This window comes from Protopterus annectens, chromosome 1.part2 (assembly GCF_019279795.1).
Source record: "Protopterus annectens isolate FY-2018-M chromosome 1.part2, PAN1.0, whole genome shotgun sequence".
Classification (NCBI taxonomy): Eukaryota; Metazoa; Chordata; order Ceratodontiformes; family Protopteridae; genus Protopterus; species Protopterus annectens.
The window spans coordinates 915,715,604-915,742,137 of NC_056727.1; the positions used below are offsets into that span (position 1 = coordinate 915,715,604).

The window sequence follows — 26,534 nt, forward strand, 5'->3', positions numbered from 1 at the left end:
GACTTGATTTTTCACAAATGGGGCCAGCCATGCTGCGATCTTTTTGCCACTCCCCTCAACAACAAATGCAGCAGCTACTTCGCCCTAGTCCCCCCTCCGGGTCAGTCTCTCAGGGATGCACTTGTTCACGATTGGCCTCCAGGACTACTCTATGCTTTTCCACCTTTCCCTCTAATTCCAAAGGTACTTCAGAAAGCAAAGTCACTGAGTTGCAAACTCATCCTCATTGCTCCTTACTAGCCCCATCAGATATGGTTCCCGTTTCTTCGCTATCATCTTCAAGTGGAGCTTTGTATACTGGGCCTAGTTCCGGACCTCCTGATGCATCAGTCGGGCAGGTTTCATCCTTCCCTTCAAACTCTCAAGCTGACTGCTTGGTTTCTCCACTTCCAGTCTTAGCCAGGCTCCCAAACATTTCCCTGACTGTACAACACATCCTAGTGTCCTCTCACAAGCCCACTACCAGGAAGATTTACACTAGCAAATGGAAGAGGTTCTCTTATTGGGCGAAGAGTAATGATATTGATCCAGTCATCGCTCCTGTTCACAAGATTCTTGATTTTTTGGCCGAAAACTTCGAAAGAGGGGCAGCTGCAGCTACTGTTAAGGTCCAACTAGTTGCCATCTCCAATTTTCATGTAGGAGACTTGGGTTCTAACATCATGTCCCATAAGTCGTGTAGAGCATTCTTACGAGGTATAACTCTTTTTTACATCCCCCGGTAAGAGAACCTCCCCCTTCCCCCAGGACTTAAACTTGGTTTTAGCTTCTCTGGTTCTTCCAACTTTTGAACCAGCAGCATGTTGTCCCCTGAAATTTCTGTCTTGGAAAACCCTTTTCTTGGTTGCTATCACCTCAGCTAGACGGGTTTTTGAATTACATGCTTTGTCTATTTGCCCGCCGTATCTCATTTTTCACAAAGATGGTCTCTCTTGGAACCAATCCTTCCTTCTTGCCAAAGATATGTTCAGAGCATAATTTAAATCAGTCCATTGAGCTTCCTGTATTCTTCCCCAATTACGGCAACAAGACAGAGTATAGACTCCACCAATTGGATGTTCATAGACAATTACATTTTTTTGCACAGGTCCAAAGACCTTAGAAAGTCAGACCAATTGTTTGTATCCTTTGCTGACAACAAACAAGGTTCTCCAGTTTCAAAAATGACCTTATCAAAATGGCTGTCACACAATCAGTTATTCTTATGATTTGCGTAAAAAGACGCTTCCGGGGAGGGCCAGAGGACATTCAACCAGGCCCTTAGCCACCTCTGTTGCCTTCCAAGTTAAATTGCCTTTAGATTCAATATGTGCAGCAGCAACATGGGCAAATCCTCATACTTTTATCACTCATTAGAAAGTGGATGTGGTTTCCCGATATAGGGCATCCTTTGGTTCCACGGTACTGAAGAAGTACCAGTGATGCAATTAAAATCCCTACCTATTATTACATTACCTTTAGAAATTTTTGTAATGAAATCTAAATGTTTCATGACTGTTCCCACCCCTGTATCAGGGAATCAATATATGTTTACTAATGTCCACATTCTGTTATTAAATTTCAGTATAACAATAGCTATAAGTCCATCATTATCCACATGTTTATATACAATTTCAGGACTTAAACAATTATTTTTCCATAAGATTTTCACCCCCCCCCCCCTCGGTCTTTGATTTATAAGATGAATGGGTTAGAGTTATATAATCACTAGGGTTCCAAACAAAGTTATTTATTTTAAAATGCATTTCTTGTAAAATATTGCTTGGGCTGTATTTAATTTTAGGTATTTTAATAGATTAGATCTCTTATTTGGATTATTTACGTCATTAGTATTCAAAGATAACAAAGTTAGGTGCATGCCAGGTTATTTTAAAAGAAAGGTTTATTGTTATTAAGCTCAATATATATATAGGTCTCCTCATAGGGCGGCTACGGTGGTGCAGTGGTTAGCATTGTCGCCTCATAGAAATAGGTTCTCCGGTTCGATCCTTGGCTGGAGTGCCTTCTGTGCGGAGTCTGTATGTCCTCCCTGTCGTCGCGTGGGTTTCCTCCGGGTGCTCCGGTTTCCTCCCACATCCCAAAGACATGCTGTAGGTGGATTGGACACTCTAAATTGGCCCTATGTATGCGTGTGTGTGTGTGTGTGTGTGTGTGTGTGTGTGTGTGTGCGCGCGTCTTCTGTAGAAGGTTGGGTGCCGGGCTGGCAACTCAACACTGTAAAACTCCACTGCCAATCATGAGTGGACAGATGATCTGCTGTGGCAACCCCTACCCAGGAAAAGCCGAAAGAAGAAGAAGAATATATAGGTCTCCTCATCTAGTTTTAATTCTATAGTTATTTGCAAAGTATCAACTATCTTAGTTAAATTTGTTTCTTTCAAGAATACATGTAAAAGAAAAACTAAGTAAGGCTTACTAAAAGTAAAAAAATAATTTTAAGCAATAAAATTGTTACTAATATTAAACTGATGTAGTCTTTAGTCCCTACCAGACATGTAATGAGAATTATTCCTAGCCCAACAGATAGAAATAAATCTTTTAGGTTAACCTCCCTAACTTTTTCCTTCCGAGCTCCATAAGGAATCCATAATTGTTAAAGGAAACTAGTTTATGGATAAGATGATGTGTATTATTTTATTGTCAGTCTTATCAGCATATCAGATTACCTATATTAAAGTGCTTTTATGTCGATAATCATCTGTTAAACCAAATGAATTAATAGTGTACAGGTAACTAAACTATTGTATATCCCCTATACAAAGAAAAGGAAGCAAAATATTAGATCTCGTTTTTTTGTGGTTCAAGAAGGTATTTATAAAAATAAACATTTAACTTGTAGTTACTGTCTACTAATATTGAACAATTATATTCATCAACTAGACTACATACTCAAAACTTTTTTTTTTTTCTTAGTGTTATTTTTTGTTTAATGGACATTTTCTTGAGTAGCAAGTCTTCAACCATTATGATCAGGGGGAACACAACATGTGTTTCTGAATTAGGTCAAGTATTAAATTTAATATAGCATATGATGCTTTCCATTTCTTAACACATTAAACATATATAGTCTGAGTTTCCCTTAAGAAATTTGTAAGTACATTCATAAATTAGCTTATATGAATAAGAATTCAGTCTTTTTCCTTCAGCTGTTCCCATTAGGCGTTGTCACAGTGGATCATGTGTTACCATTTCTTCCTGTCCTCTGCATCTTGCTCTGTCACACCAACCACCTGCATGTCATCTCTCACCACATCCATAAACCTAATCTTAGGCCTTCCTCTTTTCCTCTTACCTGGCAGCTTCGTCCTTAGAATCCTTTTCCTAATATACCCAGCATCTCTCCTCAGCACATGTCCAAACCAATGCAATCTCGCCTCTCTGGCTTTGTCTCCAAACCATCCAACCTGGGCTGACCTAATATACTTATTCCTAATCCTGTCTAACCTCGTCACACCCAGTGCAAATCTTAACATCTTTAACTCCGCCACATCCAGCTCTAACTCCTGCCTTTTTGTCAATGCCATTGTTTCCAACCCATGTAACATAGCTGGTCTCACTACCCCCTTGTTGACCTTCCCTTTCACTCTTACTGGTCACAAATCACTCCTGACACTTTTCTCCACCCACTCCACATTGCCTGTACTCTTTTCGTCACCTCTCTTCCACAGTCACCATTACTCTGAACTGCTGATCCCAAGTATTTAAACTCGTCCATCTTCGCCAACTCTACTCCTTGCATCCTCACCATTCCTCTGTCCTCCCTCTCATTCACACACACATATTCTGTCTTAGTCCTGCTGACCTTAATTCCGCTCATCTCTAGAGCATATCTCCACCTCTCCAGGGTCTCCTCAACCTGTTCCCTACTCTCACTGCAGATCACAGTGTCATCTGCAAACATCATAGTCCACGGGGACTCCTGTCTGATCTCGTCTGTCAACCTGTCCATCACCACTGCAAATAAGAAAGGGCTCAGAGCTGATCCTTGATGTAATTCCACCTCCACCTTAAACACATCTGTCACTCCCACTGCAGATCTTACCGCTGTCACACTACCCTTGTACATATCCTGTACCACTCATACTTCTCTGCCACTCCTGACTTCCTCATACAAAACTCCTCTGTAGGCACCCTGTCATATGCTTTCTCTAAATCCACAAAGACACAATGCAACTCCTTCTGGCCTTCTCTGTACTTCTTCATCAACACACTCAGAGCAAACATTGCATCTGTAGTCCTCTTTCCTGGCATGAAACCATACTGCTGATGACAAGTCATCACCTCCCTTCTTAACCTAGCTTCCACTACTCTTTCCCATAATTTCATTCTGTGACTGATCAGTTTTATCCCTCTGTAGTTACTACAGCTCTGCACATCACCCTTATTCTTAAAAATCGGTACCAAAACACTTTTTCTCCACTCCTCAGACATCCTCTTACTCTCACTTTCCAAGATTTCATTAAACAATCTGGTTAAAATTTCCACTGCCATTTCTCCTAAACACCTCCAAGCTTCCACAGGTATGTCATCTGGACCAACAGCCTTTCCATTCTTCATCCTCTTCATAGCTGTCCTTACTTCCTCCTTGATGATCCATTGCCCTTCCTGATTCACTAGCCCCACATCATCCAATCTTCTCTCTCATTCTCTTCATTCATCAGCCCCTCAAAGTACTCTCTCCATCTGTTCAACACACTCTCCCCGCTTGTGAGTATGTTTCCCTCATTATCCTTTATCACCCTTACCTGCTGCACATCTTTCCTAGCTCGGTCCCTCTGTCTAGCCAATCGGTATAAGAATTCAATAACCTTGTTAATGCGAATCAAAATATCTCAGAAATAGTATGTGTGTGTGTGTGTGTGTGTGTGTGTGTGTGTGTGTGTGTGTTAAAAAAAAAAAAAAAAAAAAAAAAGAGTTCCAGTACAGGGGTTACCCTTCTTAACCAATTCAGTTTACTGTAAATGCAACTGCTGTGGGTTGTTACTTCAGGTATCAAATGACCTATTTCATGCAATAGATTCAAATGTTTCTATTAAATCATATCAAGTCAGCAGAGCATTTTCCATGTCACTGATGTATACAATGGATTTCTAAAAATATGAGTTTACTGTGCACAGTAACTTAAAATTTTAGTACGTAGTGCAAACTTGCTGGAGCAGTCAGGTGGGTGTCCTCAATTTACTAATACGAGGGCAAGAAACTACACAGATATTTGTGATGGTACTTATAAAACAGTCAAAGGAACTGTAATGAGAATGTCGCAAATACTGCATGTTTAGTACTAGCTTGCTATACTTTTGTATTCCAACAGTAGCTGGTTTTTAACTTGCGCCTCCAGGAGGTGTCAGATGTTGCACCCATTCTAGATGAAAAGCTTCCAAAGTCATGTAATCTGTCACCATTTTTATTTAAATTGACTATGTTCAGCAAAATTCTCGTCTGGTGAAGTGGTTGTGTAACTGAGATGAGACAGAAGTGCATATACATGGCTATTTGGATTTTAGTAATACATTACTGAAGTTTGTCTCATTAATTTTGTTGCACCCCTCTCCCCTTTTTTCCCTTCACAAAAGTGCAGCTGCAGTTTCCATTGGGATCATTATTTATTTATTTTTTTACTTCTGTGTGATGGTCTGACAGACTTTGAGATAAAAGTCTGTTCACAAAGAGATGTCTATAAATGCTAGAGGCTTCATTCTCCACAAAATAGTAATCCTCTTATAAGCCCCTTTCTTACCATTAATAATAATAGTATCATAGGTTCATAGGTTCATACTAGGCTATCTGCCCAAGGGCATTTATAAGCCTAGCCAGAGTTTTGTGGCTTTCGCCACCCCTTTAGTTTGGAGGATACTATGCCCATTATTTTGCTTTGCCTCTGTCAAGCAGTGACACTGAGATAATCCCTGGGGTATATCTGCGATCTCCCATCCATTGGTCAAGATTTCTCTTGAACAAAGCCAGCGAGAGGTGCTCTGCCTCACATGTACTGGGATTTTGTTCCACAGCATAGGGAGTCTCTGGGTGATGAATCTGTCCCTCCAGCACGTCCTATTAATAACCGTGTCAAGGTTTAAGTCTCCCGCCCTTGTAGTTCTGAGGGATCTAGATTTTTTGAGGTGAAGCATGTTCATCAATTCTGGGTTGGACATGGCCTTGTATGTCAGGCACAGGTCACCTCTGAGCAGACGGTAAGCGACTGAGTAGAGCTGAAGTTCCTTCAGTCGGGCAGCATAGGACGTATTTTTGAGACCCTTTATCCTTTTGGTGAGGAACTTTTGGGGCCTTTCCAGTTGCTGCAGGTGTCGTGTCAGATACATTCCGAATGGGGCATTGTACTCAATCATTGGCCTGATGAGTGATGAGTACAGGGGGACGATGACTTCTCTTGATCTAGATGCGAATCCCTTCATGATCAGGTGGGCAATGTAGAAGGTCTTCCTAACTACTTTGGCAACGTGAGTATCAAATGAAAGGTTACTGTCAACCTGGGTACCCAGATCCCTGATAACGTCTTCTGTGCTTAGTGGGTTGCCGCCTATATGGTAGCTAGGGGTAACCTTGTTTTTCCCGAAGGGTATGACTATGTATTTTTTGGCATTTAACTTTAGGCCATGGTTCTGGCACCAGTTTTCCGTTTCTGTAAGACCCTTCTGAAGGATATCTGTCTCAGATGTGTTCTCAACTATGGCGCCCAGTTTGCAGTCATCTGCAAATTTTGTCAGCCATAATCCTCCTGTGTTTGCTTGTACTTCTGAAAAGTAGATGCCGAACAGGAGAGGGCCCAGGACTGAGCCCTGTGGGACACCACTTGTGACAGGCTTTGAGTCTGACATGGCACCAGCAACTCTGACCCTGTGGGTTCTGTCACTTAGCCAATTTGCAACCCATCTTGTGACGTATGGGTTTACATTTAAGCTGATGAGTTTTTCAATGATACCTGAGTGGGGTATTGTGTCGAAAGCCTTTGCCAGGTCGAGGTAGGCTGTGTGGACTGCCTTTCCCTCATCATTGACCTTGGTGACTGTTTCGAAAAAGTCCACCAGGTTTAAAAGGCATGATCTGCCCTTGACAAAGCCAAACTGGGTCGGATCCAAAGTCTGCAAGTCTCCTATGTCTTTATTTATGAGTTCCATTATGATCCTCTCCATAGCTTTGCAGATCAAGCTTGTCAAGCTGATGGGACGGTAATTTCCCGGGTCGGTGGAGGCACCTCCTTTGTGAAGTGGGACCACAGTTGCCGTACGCCACTCCGGCACATATCCTGAGGTGAGGCTAAGATTAAACAGCTGCCCTAACTGCGGGTTTAATTCCTCATTGAGTTCGTGGAGCACACATCCGGGGACACCATCTGGTCCCATGGATGCTGTGTTTTTTGCCTTGGAGAGAGCAGTTCTCACCTGAGCGTTTGAGATGTTTGGGGGGGGTTATAATTTTCTGGTATAGATATCTCACCTTTTGGGGGGGAGGGGAGAAGTTTGCACTGAACCTGTCAGCCAGTATGTTGGCAATGTCTGTAGGTTCAGTAATTTTTACATCATTTTGAACTAATTCTGAGCATATCTGGGAGTTTCCTCCCAGGTTTCTAACATAGCTAAAGAAGGCCTTATGATTGTCCTTTGAGTCCTTGGCGACTTTTCTCTCAAAATTTGCCTTGGATGATTTTATGAGAGATCTTAATTTTTTACTTATAATGATCAAGGGTGTTTTCCCTTTTAAGGATTTTGCTCTATCTTGTAGTAGCTTCCTCCTTTTGTTGTAGAGCTTGTTTATGGCTGGGGTCCACCAAACTGGACGCTTGCCTTTGGTACAAAGGGTCTTTGTTTTGTTTGGGATTGCCTGATCCATGCAGTCCTGTAGGTGCTGGTAGAAGGCATTTGTAAGTGATTCAGCGGCTTGAGTAATGGTTTCCGCAGTCTCGGGGGCCATAAAAGAGACCACACTAGCCTTTAGAAGTGTGAAGTCGGCTTTTGAGTAGTTCTTCACTGTGGTCTTTTTCATCTCAGGTGGGGGCGGGATGTGAACTTCCAGTGACATTAGTTTATGGTCTGATCTCACCAGTGAAGGGTATACGTCCGGTGTTGAACATTGTGACCCCATGTTCATGTTGATGAGATCTAGTATGTTATCTCATCTTGTGGGAATGGTGACTAGTTGTTCCATGGAATTTGAGTTTATGAACTCTAGGAACCTTTGGGCTAGATTGTTGGGGCTAGAGTAGTGATCCCAGTCTATATTCGGGTAGTTAAAATCACCTAGTATGATGGTGTTTGGAGATACATTTATCCCCTCCAGTGTTTTCAGGAAAGCTATGTGAGGTTCCTGAGATTGAGAGGGTGGCCTGTAACATGCTACAAATTGCAGAGCAGTCTTGCCTATGGTTAGTTGCACCTGGATGGTCTCCGATGTATCGTGCGTTGCCACCAACCTTGAGGTGTGGGTGTTCTTGATGAATATAGACACCCCCCCTCCTTTCTTGGTGTTGTCCGGATTTTGGGGCCGGAACGCATGATAAGAGGTAAAGCCTGATAGTGCCGGGGTGCTCTCGGGAGCCTTGAACCAGGTTTCAGTTACAGCACAGACATCGATGCTCTCCATACTGAGAAGGGTCTCGAGTGCGTGCATCTTGAGGTTGAGACTTCTGGCATTGAGCAGCATTACCCTTAGTTTTTTTCCTTTTTTGTGTTCTAGGGTGGTAGGTTTAGAATTTGAGCCTTGCCTAAAAAAGGCACTATGGGGGTGGCAAGAGCCTTTGCCAATATCCGGAAGCCCAGGGGTGACAGGTGCAAGCCGTCCCTTGCGAAGCAGCGTGGCTTGTCCAGCATGTCATCCCAGGCAGACAGATATTGGATCCCCTTTGAATGACACCAGAGTTTAAGCCAATTATTAAAGCTGATCATCTTGTCTCTGTATTGTGGCATCATTCTTGGTGAAGGTAGGATACTGCTCAAGGTCAGGGTCATACCTGCCTGGGCTACATAATCAGAGAGCTCCTCTATGTCTCTTTTCATGTAGTCCAAGGAGGTACGTCTCAGATCGTTCACACCAGCGTGGACAATGACAGAGTCGTACTTGTACCTGCTGTTGAGAGACCTGAGTGCTTGCGTTATGTGGCGGATTCTAGTGCCCGACAGGCAGCTTACTGTGACCTTTTCCTTGTTCAATCTGGTGAGCGGGACATCAGTCAGATCATACCACCAATCTTTCAAGATGTAGCCAAGATGTCTGGAGATTCAGAAGTTACTCTGGTTAAATGTGCATGCTTTGAGAAACAGCATGTTTTAATAGTAGTAACGTACCACTGACAAGGTGTTTGGAAATTTAAAGATTAGGTTAGCTAAATTTAAAAGCTTATGTTGGGACCCTATACTCTTTAAAGAAAGCCTCAGTACCAGCTGTGTTCCTAAAAGACTGTGGGTTTCTAAATTGCCAGGTAGTAATTAACATATACCAACCTTTATAAAAAGATGTTGGCTTTTCAATCACAATATTGGGCTACTTTTTGTTAAAGCAACTTTTAAATACATTAGCATTAAAAACTGTGACTTTAATAAAGGCATTTGCAGTATTTTGGTCATGCAGAGAAGACCAGAATCAACTAAATTTTCCCTTCTACATAGAATCAGTGGTGTATGCAGTAATGCTTCATTAACAAGGGTTTAAAATGATTTACTAATGTCATGTTAAAACTGTGAAGATTTGACAGGCAGTCATTGGCTTTGTTGCTTGTAACTGTAGCAACCCTCGAGAAATATCAATAACTAGGAAAAGTCAACTAAAACAATATATCAGCTCGTGAGCAATCTCGAGCATCAGTAAGCTTCACCTCCAAACAGTCTCGGAGATTTTATCTTCCCGCTTGCCCATTTCAAACCAATCAAAGTCCACCATTCCAATTGCAAACATCGCCAGTGATCACCCATGACCTGGAGATTTCAGCATGACCAAAAAAAACGCTCTCTTATCCACCCCAACAGAAGTCCCCAAACTGCAGCAATGAATCACTGACCACCCAGACAAAACAGGACCACCCAGGAAGTGACCAATAGCCGATCAGACATAACCATGACATCTACAATCATCAACAACACCATAATTCTCCACATCTTGACCCAAAGTTACATTCCTTCCTCTACATACAGCCACCCCTCAGTGAAGGTACAAATCACACTTTACAGCCAGAGAAATCATAATTTCATCCTAGTATCACCACACAAACTTACCACATATCCTGGCTTCTTCAGTCAACACAGGCGCTGCATCTCTGCCAAGCCCCAAGCAACCAGCAACCTAGAAAAACAAAACACTGTCTCCATAAATGTATCTAAATGACAGTCATCGATGTCTGGTTCAGATGTGAGTGCTTATGCTAATACATGCAGGGCGTGCCCAAACCATGACAGAATTTTTCTTTTTACACTTAGTAAATATTCTCAAACCACAACACACGGACTAAGCTAGCCCTGTCAACCACCTTCCGCCAAAACCAGATATTCATACCCTTGACACTGCACTCGCATATCTCAAATGCCGCACATTCATGAAAAGTCTGTCCATTCATAAATCCCACAAAGACAGTTGCAGCCTCACATAAGGAACGTCAGACATAACCCCTACATAACATCCGAGGACGTCAAGATGTTGAGGTTGATACTGGCTTACCATGCATTCTATGAGCCCTTTCAGTGCTAAATGAGAAGCCTTCTTTAAGGTCTAATACTTCTGAAATCCATGAATTTAAAAAGGTTATGATGTCTCCCCTTCAACTTTCTCAGGCAAACCAAAGATTCTGATGTTTGTCCTTCTCTCTGTTTTCTGGGTCATCCTTATTTACGAGCCAAGTGTTTTGTTTGAGGAGAAATTCCTTTTGAGTTTCTTCTTCCTTAAGTCTTCCCTCAATATCATTTAAAGAGGTTTCTATGCTTGATATTTTAGTCTGATTTTGTTGAAGCATTTCTTTGAATATATCTGTTTGCTTTGGCAGTTTTCCTTAATGCTTTGTAAATTCTCTGTCTTTAAAGTCATCCATTTTCAGTGACTGTTCTTGCAGTGGAGTAGTCACCAGTTGTAGTTCCTTTTTTAGTGTTCAGAGGGAGAGTTCTTCAAGTTGCTCATTTCTGTAAGTTATAATAATCTCCAGTATAATTTGACAGGAAAATATTTACAAATCTTCACCAAAATTACTAATTGTATAAATTTAGTTTCCATCTATCAGTTTAGAATGTTTTGTTGGAAAACAGTTAAATTATTTTCCAGTATTTTAAATTAGTTTATGGAACTATGGAAATCTGCTGCCTTCAGTTAGCCATGCAGGCTCCGCCCCCTGATCTCACAATTCATTTTGAAGGTGTACAAATGAAAAGAAGTAACTGACTTTCCTCATTAAATGAGCTTCTTGACGTACAAAATCCAAATGGATAACTGGTTTCCCTTTTTTTTTTTTTTTTGCTGCAGCCCTTCTGATTGGTTCGGAACCAAATCACTCTCTCACTTTGCCATCAGGAAAAGCTCAATGAAAAATAAAACCCACAGCTGTCTCCCTGTTGTCCTTGCGAGAGGTTTGACATTAATTTAAAAAAAAAAAACTACTACTACCCCTTTTTCCTGATAAGGACAGGTAGAACAGACATTAGATTAAAAAACATTTGAAGCATAAGTTATAAACAGCAAATAAAGGAGTGTCCTTAGTGCTCCTGTTGCGTCATAATTCTCCATGTCCTATTTTTCTCAATGAGCTGTCTTCTGTTTGAGAAATTGTCTCCATGCTAGAGCTGCAGTGTCTCAAGCTGCAAGTTTGTATATGCTTCATTATACAAGTTTGGCTAAAGACAACTGTGTGCTTGCTTATTTTCACCTTAGGAGTGAGTTGGACTTACAGGATCCCATATCCTCCCCCTAAGCCGCAAACATCATCCGTTGTTTCATCCTGTCTTCTGTCATACCTAGTCTGCTAACTGAACTCTCTTCATCAACATTGTGGTCTGATGTATTCCTATACACCATTGAAGCTATGCAGTTGTGTCTGGTTATGTGCTCAATCCTCTTCACCTGCTACTACAAAAGGATAGGTAGAACTCTGTCACTCTTGTTTTATTTTCCCACTTTTTAATCCTTTGTTTTCTGTAGTTAAGTGAAATTGAGTCACTTTGCATGTAGATGCCTTGGTGTTGTAGTTGCAATTCTGCATTGAGAATAAAGGTTCGATAGTAATGGCAGATTACTGTTAGCCTGTTTAATGAATCAGTTTTTCGACTGGTGGTGGAACAGACTTTGAAGAGATAACAGTTAAAAATTCTGGGGGAATTTCAAGAATGCTTGGGACATACATGGCAGTTATGGGGTAGATGGTTGATAAAAAAAAAAAAAAACAACAATTAAGATGCAGATTAACTGGGACTTGTATAGGGGAAAGGACAGACTATATATACCTTTTGTTGCTTATATGTTGTCATCTTTCTACATCTTTTCCCCCTGCTCTCATTTGTTTAAGGCTACTCATGTTGAGTCCACAAAGAAAGCTATATTAACAGTGCTCCTTTGATGACATCAGTCTTCATTTGAGAAATAATCTCTGCCTGAAGTGTGGACCATTCGTATTTACCTATAACCTAAGCAGCTGTGTATAAGGGTAAAAGCCAGAATGACCATGGTTTGGATGTTGGTTATTGGGTTTAAACAGTAGTTATTTAAAATAAAATCTTTAATAACTCTATTGTGTGGTATTACTACTTTTTCTTTTCCGTGTGTGCCAGAAAGATTCAAAGCTTTTGCTGTAATTTCGTCTATGCTTTTGGGATACACTATTGAAGCGACATTCATAGTGTTGCTTTATTTTAGAAGTCTTTATTTTTAAGGTGAAAAAAAAAAACACAGCAAAGATTTAAGTGGAATTGGTGACATTAAGTTCCTGCAGAACAGGTACGTTTTAATTTTAACTCGTGCGAACTTCCAGTCCGTCCCATAATAGTGAAGTCTGTTTGTCAAGCTAATGGGCTAAATCTGTCTTTTTAGTTGTGGTAATTTTACCTTCATTTAGCCATTTCACTTGATGAAAAAGATTGACTCTTATTTTTGTAAGTAAGAATTTTACCATAATGTAAGCTGAAACTGTGCAATTTAAAGTGTTCTTTATTGGATTTTTTTTTCACTTTTCAAATTTCTTTTGGTAGAAGGAAGCCTGTCAAGCACGTGGAATGAAAAGTACAGCCCTGCATCTAAAACTCCAAATTGGAAAGGTAAAAGCTCTCCATGTGCAATGGAAACGGTAAGACAATCTAAATGGTATACTACTTTTGTTTTAAATGAAAAAAAACAAAATCTTTATTGAATTTATCACTTATAGCATAGGCAACCACAAATTTATATAAATGAAAAATCACACGGACCTATTTTCAGTTGCAAACATTACACATCACATATAATCTTCTATGTAGTTATTGTCAACTGAATATAACATAGCTCACGAAAAACTTTATTCTGCATGTATTGTTCCCACAATTTCCTTTTTTATGTAATTTGCTCGTGCCCTTTTCTAAAGATCCCACTTCCAGTTCTTTTATCTGTTAGATTCATTACTTCAAATACAATTGGTTTAGACTTTGATTTCCATTTTCTAGTAGTTGCTTTTTTTGGCAGCCACCAGAATTAAACTCAGCAAGGCCTTACCATGTCTAGGCAATTCAGATGCTGTATTCCAGCTCAAAAAATAATTTACTTAGTTATGCAATTTGCTCACCCAATATTTCTGACTGTATAGTCTGCAGGGAATTTTTAAAATCTGCTAACTCATTACACTCCCAATTGCCTGTTTCCTCCCTATCATAATGTCAGCATTTGTGATCTACATGAGGAAAAATACTTTGCAGTCTGCTTGGGGTATAAAAATACCTATGCAAACACTTCCAAACAAAAGTCCTAAATATTCTAGACTTTGTTGCATATTTGAGATCCATACATATAGCCTCCCATTGTTTCTTTGTGAATTGCTTATCCAATCTCTCTTCCCAATACTTTTTAACCTCCTCTGATTGATTCCTGTAGATGTCATGCAATATTTTATATGCCCTACTATTTATCCCTTTTTTAACATCAGTTTCTGTTCCAGATTCAGCTAAAAACTCTAATAGTGCTGGTCTTTCTCTTTCACTTAGGATTCATCTATTACTTTTTTATTGCCCATACTCTGATATCAAGTCCTTGATAAGGAAGGCAATCTTGAGCATGTAGTTCAAATGTATTCCTGGCCTCTTCCCATTATGTTACCTCAGTGAGGATAGTTCTGTTGTACAAATTTCTCATCTTGTCAAAATAAACTAGATGCAGTTCAGTGTGTCGCAACCCAGTTCATTCTTGTTGCTTCCCCATGCTTGATGTTCTTCATGTTTCACTGTTGCAGTCATCACATTTGGGTTATCTGCTTGCAGTAGCCCTCAGTCGGCCTGATTAACAAAGTCTTGAGTCCTGCATCGGTTGCTGTCTCATCTTCCATAACATCAGGTAGTCAGGGGTATAAAGCATGCAGCCGACACCATTACATCAGTCTTTCTTGCCGTGTGGTGCCCGAAGCAGAAGCAGTTCGCAAATGCCGGTTGGCCGACTCCTGAAATTTTCTTTTTCGAGTTTCAGAACCAAAGTCTTCAACTAAGCTAAGTACCCCGTTGGGGAAATATTTTCTTGCTCTACACCAATGTCAGTAAAAGTCAGTAATTGTATTTCTTGTGGAAAGCAAATACCTCATAAAGATTTTAATTCGTACTGCATTCCTTGCCTAGGCCCTGACCACGACATACCCCACTGTTGGTTTTCTGCCTTATTTAAACAACAAACTAATCGTCTGTTTATTTACGTTTCTAAATATTTTGGTACTTGGTTCAATTATCCAGATATGGCTTCGGTAAGCCAGCCGACTACTGACATTCCAAAAAAAACGCAAAGATAAAGACAGAGATGGACCGTATTGGTCCAAAGCTGCCGACGATGCTTCCCCTAAGCTAGTCGCCAGTACTCAGTGAGGCGCTTTCACAGCCCCTGAAAACCGCTACTTCAGATTCGCAGGCCTCTACTGAGACCTATTCGGAGTCCGGTATGCCACGAGATGCTTCGACTGTGGAACCTGCTGATGTCGTTACCTTGGATGTGTCCAGAGCCACTGTGCAGGCACCGGCTTCTGAGGATGCATTCAGGTCTACTGACTTGCATATTAAACCAATGCCATCTTCTTCTTCAAGACCTAAAACTCGATCCATGCCTAGAAAACCGATGCCCAGACCCAATGGTCAGGCCTCAATGCCTAAAAAACAAATTGTAAGAATGGCTGAAGATCTTATTACTTTAATCAGGGGAAGCCAACCTTCCCCCTCTAAGAGACCTAGGACTGAGTTTGCTTATGATTCTTCTGATCAGGATTCTGAAATTTCTGTTTCCTCTGATGACCATGATTTACCCTTATCTACCTATGACGATTCTGATGCAGAGGACTCTATTCCCTCTGCTTCCCCTCCAGAGGATTTCTCTTTTGGTAAAACCTTGCATAGTGTTAGGGAGCATTTTCGCTGGGAAAAGCCAGGATTACTCTGACTCTAAAAAGAGGCTTAGGGATTTCTTACAACCTGCCCTAACACATGCCTTTAGCTATCCCCCTGTACTGGACATTGTTGATGATGCCTTTTTAGAATCTAGCTTGGCCCCCTGACTCTCTACTTCCTGCTCCCAGAAAACCTGATAGATATTACAGGGTTCCCGACTCTCACAAGTTCCTTTTTAAAAATCCTACTGCGGATCCTGAGACCATTTCACAGGGACCCAATGGCATTAAGGCCGCTACTGCCAAAAATCCTACCCCCTCTGATAGAGATTCCAGGCCGCTGGATAGATGGGGTAAGAAGGTATACACTTCTGCAACTTTGGCCATTAGGGCCTTAAACTGCCAGTTTCATATGTTAAAGTATCAGCAACATATTATTGGATTGCTTAAACAGAAAATGATTTTGATTCCTGACTGTGCTGAAAATAAAAATTTACAGGATTTAATGCATTTGGTTGAACAAGTTGGAAAACATACTTTGCAATGTGGTTTTGATTCACTAGAGGCATCTCACAGGGCTGCTGTCACTGGGTCTGTACTTAGAAGGCATGCTTGGCTTAAGGAGCAATCTTTCCCAGATCATGTTAAAGTTTAATTGCTGGATGCTCCCTTAAACCAAGAACACCTGTTTGTCAACAAAGCAGAAGTACTACTTAAGATGGAGGAAAAAGCTAAATCTATGCATACTGTTAAAGATTTCCTGCAAGTACAGCCTCCCAGATTTAGTAGGCATTGGCCCTCTAAAAATTGGTCTTTTCCTGCCTCTTCCAGGCCTTCTTAGTCCAAACACAGATCCAACAGAACACCCAGGCTTCAGTCCCAAGGTACTCACAGGGCTAATCAGTGGGGGTTCCCACTTCCAGAGCAGGGAGTGGTAAGACCACCCCCCCCATGGTAAACTGTCTCAATGACTTAGCTTTAAATTTTCCAAGCCCTGCACAACTGACTGTTCCCTTAGGGGGAAAGATTGCCCGGCAGGCAAAAAATTGGTAACTCATAACCCAGGACAAATGGGTTTTAAATATAGTTTCCCAAGGATACAGATTCCACTTTCACTCCTTACCAACCACAAACGGTTGGCCAGACCACCCCCCAAATCAGTGGGCAGAAGCTCAAAAGCAAATTATCACTCTGTTAAGCATCAGGGCTATTCAGCCTGTTCCAGAAGAGGATCTGGGACAAAGTTTCTACTGAAGACTTTTCCTGGTGCCCAGAGTAGACAACTCCTGGCATCCTATACTGGACCTCTCTATCCTAAATACATTTTTGGTGATTCCAAAATTCAAGATGCTAACTCTTCACCAGCTGCTTCTTATGCTAGGCAAAGATGCCTGGTTGGCAGCACTGGATTTAAAGGAAGCTTACCTGCAAATCCCAATAAAGGAAACCTGCAGAAGATACCTATGCTTCAAAGCAGGTTACATGCACTATCAGTTCTCTGCACTGCCCTTCGGCTTATCTACTGCACCCAGGGTATTCATAAAGTGCCTAGCTCCAGTCATTGCATTTTGCAGGCAAAGAAATGTCCAAATATGTCCATACCTGGATGATTGTCTAATTCAGGCAGAAAACCAGGACATACTATTGAATAATCTGGCATTTGTACAGAAATTGCTAACTTCTCTGGGGTACACCATAAACGAAAAGAAATCACATCTTGTACCCTGCCAACAAATTGTATTCCTGGGAGCAAGCTTGAACACAACTTCCCAGATGGCTTTTCTCACACCAGAAAAACAAGTTCATTTGACTGCCTACTTCAAATTGCTGGCCACAAAGACCCAGCTATCTGCAAGGAAAATACTGCAAGCCCTGGGGTTCATGGTCTCCTGCATTCTACTAATTCCATATGCAAGACTGCATATGAGGAAACTACAATGGTCTCTAAAGCCTATGGTGTCAACATTCTCAGGTTCTAGAAGCAATGATTCCTATCATTCCATGTCTACAGATAGAGTTCCTTTGGTGGGCAGACTCCTGTCACCAAAGCAAGGGACTGCCATTCACTCTACCCCCTGCCACCCAAACCCTAACCACAGATGCATCAGACTGTGCATGGGGGGCTCACTTGGCAGGAAGTGTATTCAGGGCAAATCGAACCCAAGTCAAATGCACCTGCACATCAATCGGAAAGAAATGCTAGCTGTACAGAATGCTCTGACAGCCTTCAAGGACCACATCCTTCCAGGGCAACTAATGGTAAAGACGAACAACACCACTGTTATGTGGTACATAAACAAGCAGGGGGGAACCCACTCATACCCTCTCTGCAGACTACCCATGGCTCTGTGGGACACAGCTTTGAGCTACCAAGTGCACCTACAGGCTTAATTCCTGCCAGGAAAGCTAAACACACTGGCAGACGACCTAAGCAGATATCTCATGAACCTAGACGAGTGGAAACTAGAACCAAAGATATTCAACATGTTGAGAAACAAATGGGGGAGCCCAGATATAGACCTGTTTGCCTCCCCCCAGAACTACCAGTTGGAAAAAGTCTGCACAAGGACTCCCCACAAACAAGCTTGGAAAGTGGATGCCCTGTCCTTCAGCTGGAAAAACCTATCAGTTTATGCCTTTCCCCCCTGCCTCTCCTCTCAAAGGTACTACTAAAGATCAAACAGGACAAACCAAGGCCGATACTGATTGCACCGGACTGGCCAAGCCAGCACTGGTACCCCCTTTGCGCAGTTTGTCACTGCTGGAACCATGACACCTGCCTCAGATCCCTGTCCCAGCAGGAGGGCCAGATTCTGCACCCACAGCTTCAAACCCTGAACCTGGCAGCCTGGCTAATTACCTAATCTCTCCATTACCATCCCTCAGTAAGCAAGTGTTGGATGTCATTCTGGAGGCAAGGAGGCCTAGTACTAGAAAATCTTATTCTAAAAATGGAAAAGATTTTGTTCCTGGAACCAAGCTCAGGAGACGGGCACAGCAACACCCAATTTACCTCAGATACTTCAATACTTAACTGAGATGCTGCACAAGAGCCTTTCCTTTTCATCCATCAAGATTCATGCCTCAGCCATTTCAGCTCATTGCAACACAGAACCACCCCTCTTCTCTCATCCACTGCTGAAGCAGTTCCTCAGAGGGGCCAAGAACTCAAGACCACTCAAGTGCCCCTACTCCAGCCTGGGACATTAACTTTGTATTGGAAAAACTCACTCTGCCTCCTTTTGAGCCAGCTGCAAATGCAGAGTTGAAATTCCTTTCCTGGAAAAAAGCTTTCCTTTTAGCCCATCAGTTCAGCAAGAAGGGTGTCTGAATTACAGGCCCTCATGGCAGTGGAGCCTTTCATCATTTTTCATGCAGATAGGGTGTCCCACAGGACCAATCCCTCCTTCATGCCCAAGGTGGTATCCAGTGTGGTCCTTAATCAGTCCATTCATTTGCCAACCTTCTTTTCTAATCCACAGAACAAACGGGAGCGAATACTGCTCTCCTTAGATGTGCACAAGCAACTTAGATTTTATTTGGATAGGACTAAACCTCTCAGGAAATCTGAACGACTGCTGGTTGCATTTGCTGCAGGGGCAGAGGGGAAGGCCATTTCAAAGCAAACCATTTCTAAATGGATAGGCCATTGCATTCATTTCTGCTATAAGCACCATGGAAAACCTACCCCACAGGGGATTAGACCACATTCAACCAGGGCTGCTTCTACCTCTACAGCCTTTCTCAGAGGTGTCCCTACCCAGGGACATCCTAGAAGCTGCTACCTGGAGTTCTGTACATACCTTCACCAAGCATTACCATTTGCCATTTTTTTCTAAATCCAGAGCTGGCTTTGCCACTGCAGTCTTGCAGAGCCTTATAGCTGGTCCTAATGCTATCTAATTTCCTCCTCCCATCCTTAGCTTTGGGAATCTACCTAAATGTGATGACTGCAACAGTGAAACATGAAGAACATAGTACAGTTGTGTACACTTATCATAAATGTAGATGTTCGAGTGTATTCACTGTTGCAGTCCTAGTTACCCTCCCTCTAACCCCGACTTCTGTTGGCCTTACCTCTATTCTTGCTTACTATGTTTAAAGCTTTTTGGTGTATTTGCTTTTTTGTTGGAGGTGTAACCTTATATATTAATTGCTTCCCATTTTGGAGGCACCTGACATCTGGGCAAGAAAAACTGATGTAATGGCGTCAACTGCATGCTTTATACCCCTGACTACCTGACGTCATGGAAGATGAGACAGCAACCGACACAGGACCCAAGACTTTGTTAATCAAGCCACTGAGGGCTACTGCAAGCAGATAACCCAAATGTGATGACTGCAACAGTGAATACACTCGAACATCTACATTTATGGTAAGTGTACACAATTGTACTTTCTGCACCTTGGTAAACTTTTGCATTTTTCTTTATTCACAATCTGTCTCTTTTATTCTGTGATTTAAATTTACACCTAGTATAGGAAAATGTACTACATTATAATATATAAAGTAATACTTTGTTGACTTTTTATTTCATTTCTTCTTTCCTAAACATTTGATAGAGCTCTTGTGTACCCAGTGTGGATTCTTTTCAAGTATTCCATCATACCCTCATCTCTCTCCTTTTGTGCATGTGTTTACATAGATATTTGCAGTAATCTGTGCACATTGTCTTTCACCAGTTAGTGAGCTGTCTTTTGTTTTGTAATTGTTTCCGTTTACTGAATTGTATCCTTTCTGTGTTGAAGTAAATGATTTCCTGAGCAACTCCAGTGCAGTGTTCCTAATAACATTCATAGATGGATGACCACTTCTTCCTAGTCATGTGCTCAAGTATGCCAGTGGTGGCTTTCTAACCAGAGTCTTGTTACATTCCTAGACTGACCTTAGTTCAGGTGGAAGGACTATGTGTCTGTATTGCTTTGCCTTAAGTGATAAGGGAGTTTATTTTCTGCAGTCAACTGGAATGATTCAACTTGCAATGGGACCGCCTATTCTAGGAACTCTCTCCCTTTTTCCTTCATGCACTCTGCATGCAGCACTGTTCAGTTTTCTTTGCTGTGCTTCACATGTGAAATTGGGTCAGGCAGACTTCAAATTTTGACTTGTATTCACTTTTGTAAGCTTTGCTGTGTGGGAATACTCTATATTTTTTCTCTATTCACCTCTCCTTCCTCTGCTTTATCGTCTCCATCACATGATGGAGCTTTGTGCTGTTTCTTTTTTTTTTTTTCTTTGAAAACTTTCTGTCCTGTCTGTGGAGTTTAATCCTTATACTATAGTCTTTTAACATATCAACCTCTTTTAGAAAGTGTGACTGCAGATAGGCTTACAGATGTACACACACACTTCATAGGATCAAAGGAATTACAACACAAGTAGGTTGTGAGATCCTTTATGTCTTGGTGATGCCCACCATCATGATGTATCTCACATTTCTAATAGGAATAAAGCAAGTCACACCTGAGATTAATTTGTCCATCCAATGGTAAGGTTAGTTTGGAAGGATGTGAGGCTGTCAGCCTGCTTGAGCATAGTGCATTCTAAACATAGGGTAAATGTTTGGTAATCTGTCTTTTTACAGTGTTTTGTTTATATATTGATGAAGATTACAATCTTTAGATCTATGGTTAGTGAAGCTGTTAGCTTTATAGGAGGTCAAGGAGGGTTTTGTTCTTAATGTAATGGAATGTAGACCTGTGACTTCACGTGAGTCTGAGACCAAATATTGAGATATGGCTTCAAGCCTGTCTTGTTAACTCAGGGTTTTTAGACCATTAGTCATCTTTTAGAAAAAGGTGGAGCCTTTCTAGCTTTATAAAATGTCTTGACAAGTACACACCATTAGGGGCATTGTGCACTATAACTGGTCTAATGCCTTTAAATATTAGTAGAGCTAAATAGAAGGATTTACTGGTAAAGAAAAAGGAGGAGAAATATCTATCTGTACACACACGGGTGTGTGTTTGTGTGTGTGTATATATATATATATATATATATATATATATATATATATATATATATATATATATATATATATATATACATACATGCACACACATACATACATATATATATATATATATATATATATATATATATATATATATGTATATATATATATATATATATATATATATATATATATATATATATATATAATATGGAGAAAGAAAATGAAATAGAAGAGGAAAAGAAAATATGAATAACCATAGTGCTCAGAAGAGGGGGATGTTGACTCTGATGCTAAGATCCCTGATTAGTGCAATTCTGAAGGGTGCAATCTATGGTACAAGTTGATAACGAAAGACCCGATGTTATCAATCTTCATTTATCTTTGATGATTGGGACTTGGTTCTGACTTTTGTTACCGGCTCGGCCACTATAACAGCTCGCGAAAACCAAAAATTCTTGTGCCAAGTGTCTACCTAGAATACCCATCTTGTTTGCCACTCTTCTGCCAAGATGTGTCATGCAGATTCTCTTGCCAGCTAAGTGTATTTTCATTGTTTTTTCTGTCAAACCCTGTTTAACTCTGTTAAACGTGTGTGTGTGTGTGTATGGATATTTTTTTTCTACACAGTTTTTTCTTTAGTTTGCTTATACTGTCCCTCTTCTAGAAATAGATGTTCTTTGTGTTTCATTGTTGCAGTCATCACATTTGGGTTATCCCTGCCAGGGTAGCTCTTAGATGGCCCGAATACCAGAGACTTAGTATTTCTGCGTCAGTTGCTGTCGCTTAAAGACTGACGTCAGGACATCAGTGGTATAAAGTAAGGCAGCTGACGCCATTACATCAGTCTTTCTTGCCGTGGAGCCCGAAGCAGAAGCAGTTCGCACGAGTGCCGGTTGGCCAATACCTGAGTTTTCATTTCCGAATTGAAGTTGAAGTCTTCGAAAGCTAAGTACCCTGTTGGGGATCCTTTTTTCTTGCACCAACCAATGTCAGAAAAAGTTAATTGTCTCACCTGTGGAAAGCAAATACCACACCGAGACTTCCACTCTTACTGCATCACTTGTCTAGGCCCAGTCCACTACGTCCCTCGATGTTCTTCGTGTTTCACTGTTGCAGTCATTACATTTGGGTAATCTGCTGGCAGGTTGCCCTCAGTCGGCCTGATTAACAAAGTCTTGGGTCCTGCGTCAGTTGCTGTCCCTTCTTCCATGACGTCAGGTCATCAGGGGTATAAAACATGCAGCCGATGCCATTACATAGTCTTTCTTGCCGCGGTGCCCGAAGCAGAAGCAGTTCGCAAGTGCCGGTCAGCCGAGTCCTGAAATTTTCGTTTTCGAGTTTCAGATCTGAAGTCTTCAACTAAAAAGCTAAGTACCCCATTGGGGAAACTTTTTCTTGCTCCTTACCGATGTCAGTAAAAGTTAATAATTGCATTACTTGTGGGAAGCAAATTACCTCATAAGGATTTCCATTTGTACTGTATTCCTTGCTTAGGCCCTGACCACAACGTACCTTGCTGTCGGTTTTGTGCTTTATTTAATCAACGCACTATCAAACATTGGTACATTTTTGCTTCTTTTGCATTCAGCTTACTTCTCTCAACTGGCCACCAGGCCCCAGTTTTCTGCAAGGAAAATCCTGCAGGCCCTGGGGTTCATGGCATCTTGCATACTCCTCATTCCATATGCCAGACTGCATATGAGGAAACTTCAGTGCTACCTAAACAGCCTTTGGTGTCAACACTCTCAAGATCTGGAAACTCTTCTGCCTATTATTCCTTGCCTGAGAAAGAAGTTCTTTGGTGGGCAACAGCCTGCTCCCACAACAAGGGTCTGCCTTTCTCTCCACACCCCGCCGCCCAGACCTTCACCACGGACTCATCAGACTACGCTTAGGGGGGTACACCTGGACGGCAGATTCATACATGGCCAATGGAACCCACAGCAAATCCCCCTGCACATCAGTCAAAAAGAGATGATGGCTGTGCAGCAGGCCTTGATAGTTTTCAAACCCCTTTTCTCTCCATGGGTTCTCCTGATCAAAACGGACAACAGCACTGTGATGTGGTACATCAACAAGCAGGGAGGGACTTGCGTCTACCCTCTGTGCAGGCTGGCCATGACCCTTTGGCTCACAGCCTCTTCCATGCAACTACACATGTTAGCACAATACCTACCAGGATCTCTCAACTCCCTAGCAGGCCAATTAAGTAGAAAGCATTTGGACCCACACGAGTGGCAGCTAAACAGAAGTACCTTATTCCTAATAACTCAGAAATGGGGAACCCCGAAGGTTGACCTCTTTGCCTCACACACCAACCCACCAGCTCAGCAAATTCTGCACCAGGGAGCATCACTGCATGGCTTGGAAAGTGGATGCCCTGTCCTTCCCCTGGGTAAACCTCTCAGTTTATGCCTTTTCTCCCCTACTTCTCACCCCCAGGGTACTGCTCAAAATAAGGGTGGAAAAACGAAGGACCATTCTCATAGCTCTAGATTGGCCCAGACAGCAGTGGTACCCATTGCTGCTCAGCCTGTCCCTGCTGCCTCCATGGCATCTTCCTCAGATTCCAAACCTCCTAACCAAGAGGGAAGGGGAATTCATGCACCCCAAATTGCAGACACTCAAATTGGCAGCTTGGTTTATTCCCTAACCCTGAACCAATCTGCCATCCTCAGTAAACAGGTTTTGGAGGGTATCCGAGAGGACAAACACCCTAGCACCAGAAAGTCCTATGAATTTAAATGGAAAAGGTTCTGCAGCTGGATCCAGGTGAACGGGTCCAATACGGCACATCCCTCTCATCCTGGATTACTTAGCTGACCTACACTCTCCTCTATACAAATTCATGCCTCTGCTATTTCTGCACATTTTCGCACTGACCAGCCTCTTTTCTCACACCCTCTGATTAAACAGTTCTTCAGAGGGGCTAGCAGCTTGGTGCCCCCCAGATGGGCACCAACACCAGCTTGAGACCTTAACTTTGTCTTAGAAAAGCTCACCAAACCTCCTTTCAAACCAGCTGCTTTTACAGAGCTAAAATTTATCTCCTGGGAAACGGCCTTCCTTTTAGCCATCACTTCAGCCAAAAGTCTCTGAGCTGCAAGCACTCATGGCTTTGGAACCCTTCATAATTTTCCATGCAGACAGGGTATCCCTCAGAACTTATCCAGCCTTCATGCCCAAGGTAGTGTCCAGTGTGGCTCTCAACCAATCCATTCATTTTCCCACCTTCTTTCCTAACCCCCAAAACAAGAGGGAAAATATTCTGCACTCTATAGATGTGCATAGACAGCTCAGATACTATCTGGACAGGACTAAAGCCTTCAGAAAGTCTGATCAATTGCTGGTTAGGTTTGCTACAGGGGCAGAAGGCAAAGCCATCTCCAAGCAAACCATATCCAAATGGATAGCACACTGCATCCATTTCTGCTACAACATCATGGCACCCCCCCCTCCCCCCAAGGGGGTCAGGACACATTCCACCAGAGCAGCCTCCACCTCTGCAGCTTTCCTCAGAGGATTCCCCACCAGGGACATCCTGTTGGCTCCCACCTGGACATCTGTTCGCACTTTTACCAAGCATTACCACCTGCCTCTCTTCTCCAAATCCAGGGCAGTGTTTGCCTCTGCAGTCTTGCAGGGCATCCTAGCCAGCTCCGAGCTTCTTTGACTGCCTCCACTCTTTTCCTCAGCTTTGGGAATCTACCCAGATGTGATGACTGCAATCGTGAAACATGAAGAACATAGTACAGTTGTGTGCACTTACCATAAATGTAGATGTTTGTCTTCGCTGTTGCAGTCCTGGTTTCCTTCCCTCCTTCCCCCTTTGCTTTTTGTTATCTTTCTTCCTTGTTGTTCTTTTTTTCTTTCAAGGGACATATTGGTATTTATTTTCTACTGGTGGGGTTCTTCCACCAGAACCTGGCCTCCTACTTTGGCGGCTTCTTAACAGGTTAGGGCAAGAAAAACTGATGTAATGGTGTCGGCTGCCTTACTTTATAGCACTGATTACCTGACATCAATCTACAAACAGCAACCAACACAGAAATATTAAGTCTCTGATATTCAGGCTGGCCGAGGGCCACCCTGGCAGGGATAACCCAAGTGTGATGACTGCAACAGTGAAGACACTCTAATATCTACATTTATAGTAAGTGTACACAACTGTACTTTTTCACACTCTTATTTCCTTTTCTGTGAACGAGTGTGCCACTATTAATTTGTGGTATCTGTTTCTAACATTGTTGGTAGTTCTTTCCCTTCCCCTACCTATTGGTAGTTCTGGGCTACCATTGTTTGTAGCCATTTCCCTCTAGTGTGCATGTGTTTCTGCATGTTGATAAATTTCCTTAGTCAACATGGCAGATAAATCTCGAGGAATGACTGGTTTAAAGCAGTGTCATGATTGTGGTAGAAAAATGCCCATCTCTAATGGGCATTCCTCTTGTGTTTACTGCTTGGGTCCAGAGCATTTGCAGGAGGATTGTGGTATTTCTCAAGCCTTCGGCCACTTGGACCCTCATAGAAAGAAAAAAATCGATTTTAAAAGATCTGATTAAAACTTCTTTTGAGGAGGCTTTGTCCAATCCATCCATATCTTGATGCATCTTCGCCTTCCTCCCCCTCTTCTTCTGTCCATCGGTGCCTGTGCCCACTTCAGCTCCGGCAGCCAAGAAACACAAATCACTGGTTCCCATACTTTCCTTGGAACCGAAGTCGATAGTCAAAACATCCATGGAACCGACCTCTTCGGCACCGTCTGTGGTAGCTACTTTTGCCCCATAGGTCTCGATACCAGACACCACAATACCAGCGTTCCAAGCTGCTCCATCGGTACTGGTCCCCTCTGTGGTACCGTCTGAAATCTTGGAACTGATGCTTCCCCTGGTGCTGCCAATAACTTCATAACCTGCTTTTATTTCAGTTCCCAAGACAAGATATTGCCCTTCAATTGATCCTTTCCAGGGACAACTTCCAAGCCCCTTTCTAGAGAGACTAGAATCCCCCTCATCTTTTTCTGTCCGTTCTTCCAGGAGTATGATTGAAGTTGA

At 42.1% G+C, this 26,534-nt stretch overlaps 1 protein-coding gene across 1 annotated transcript in view; it reads left to right on the forward strand.

The window, feature by feature from the left end:
- The window catches only part of LIN9 (lin-9 DREAM MuvB core complex component), a 2,964,607-nt gene that overhangs the window by 706,955 nt on the left and 2,231,118 nt on the right, over window positions 1-26,534 (forward strand). The window contains exon 3 of the mRNA XM_044059638.1: window positions 13,170-13,264. Within this exon, the coding sequence (XP_043915573.1) occupies window positions 13,170-13,264 (95 nt within the window). The remainder of the gene's footprint in view (window positions 1-13,169; window positions 13,265-26,534) is intronic.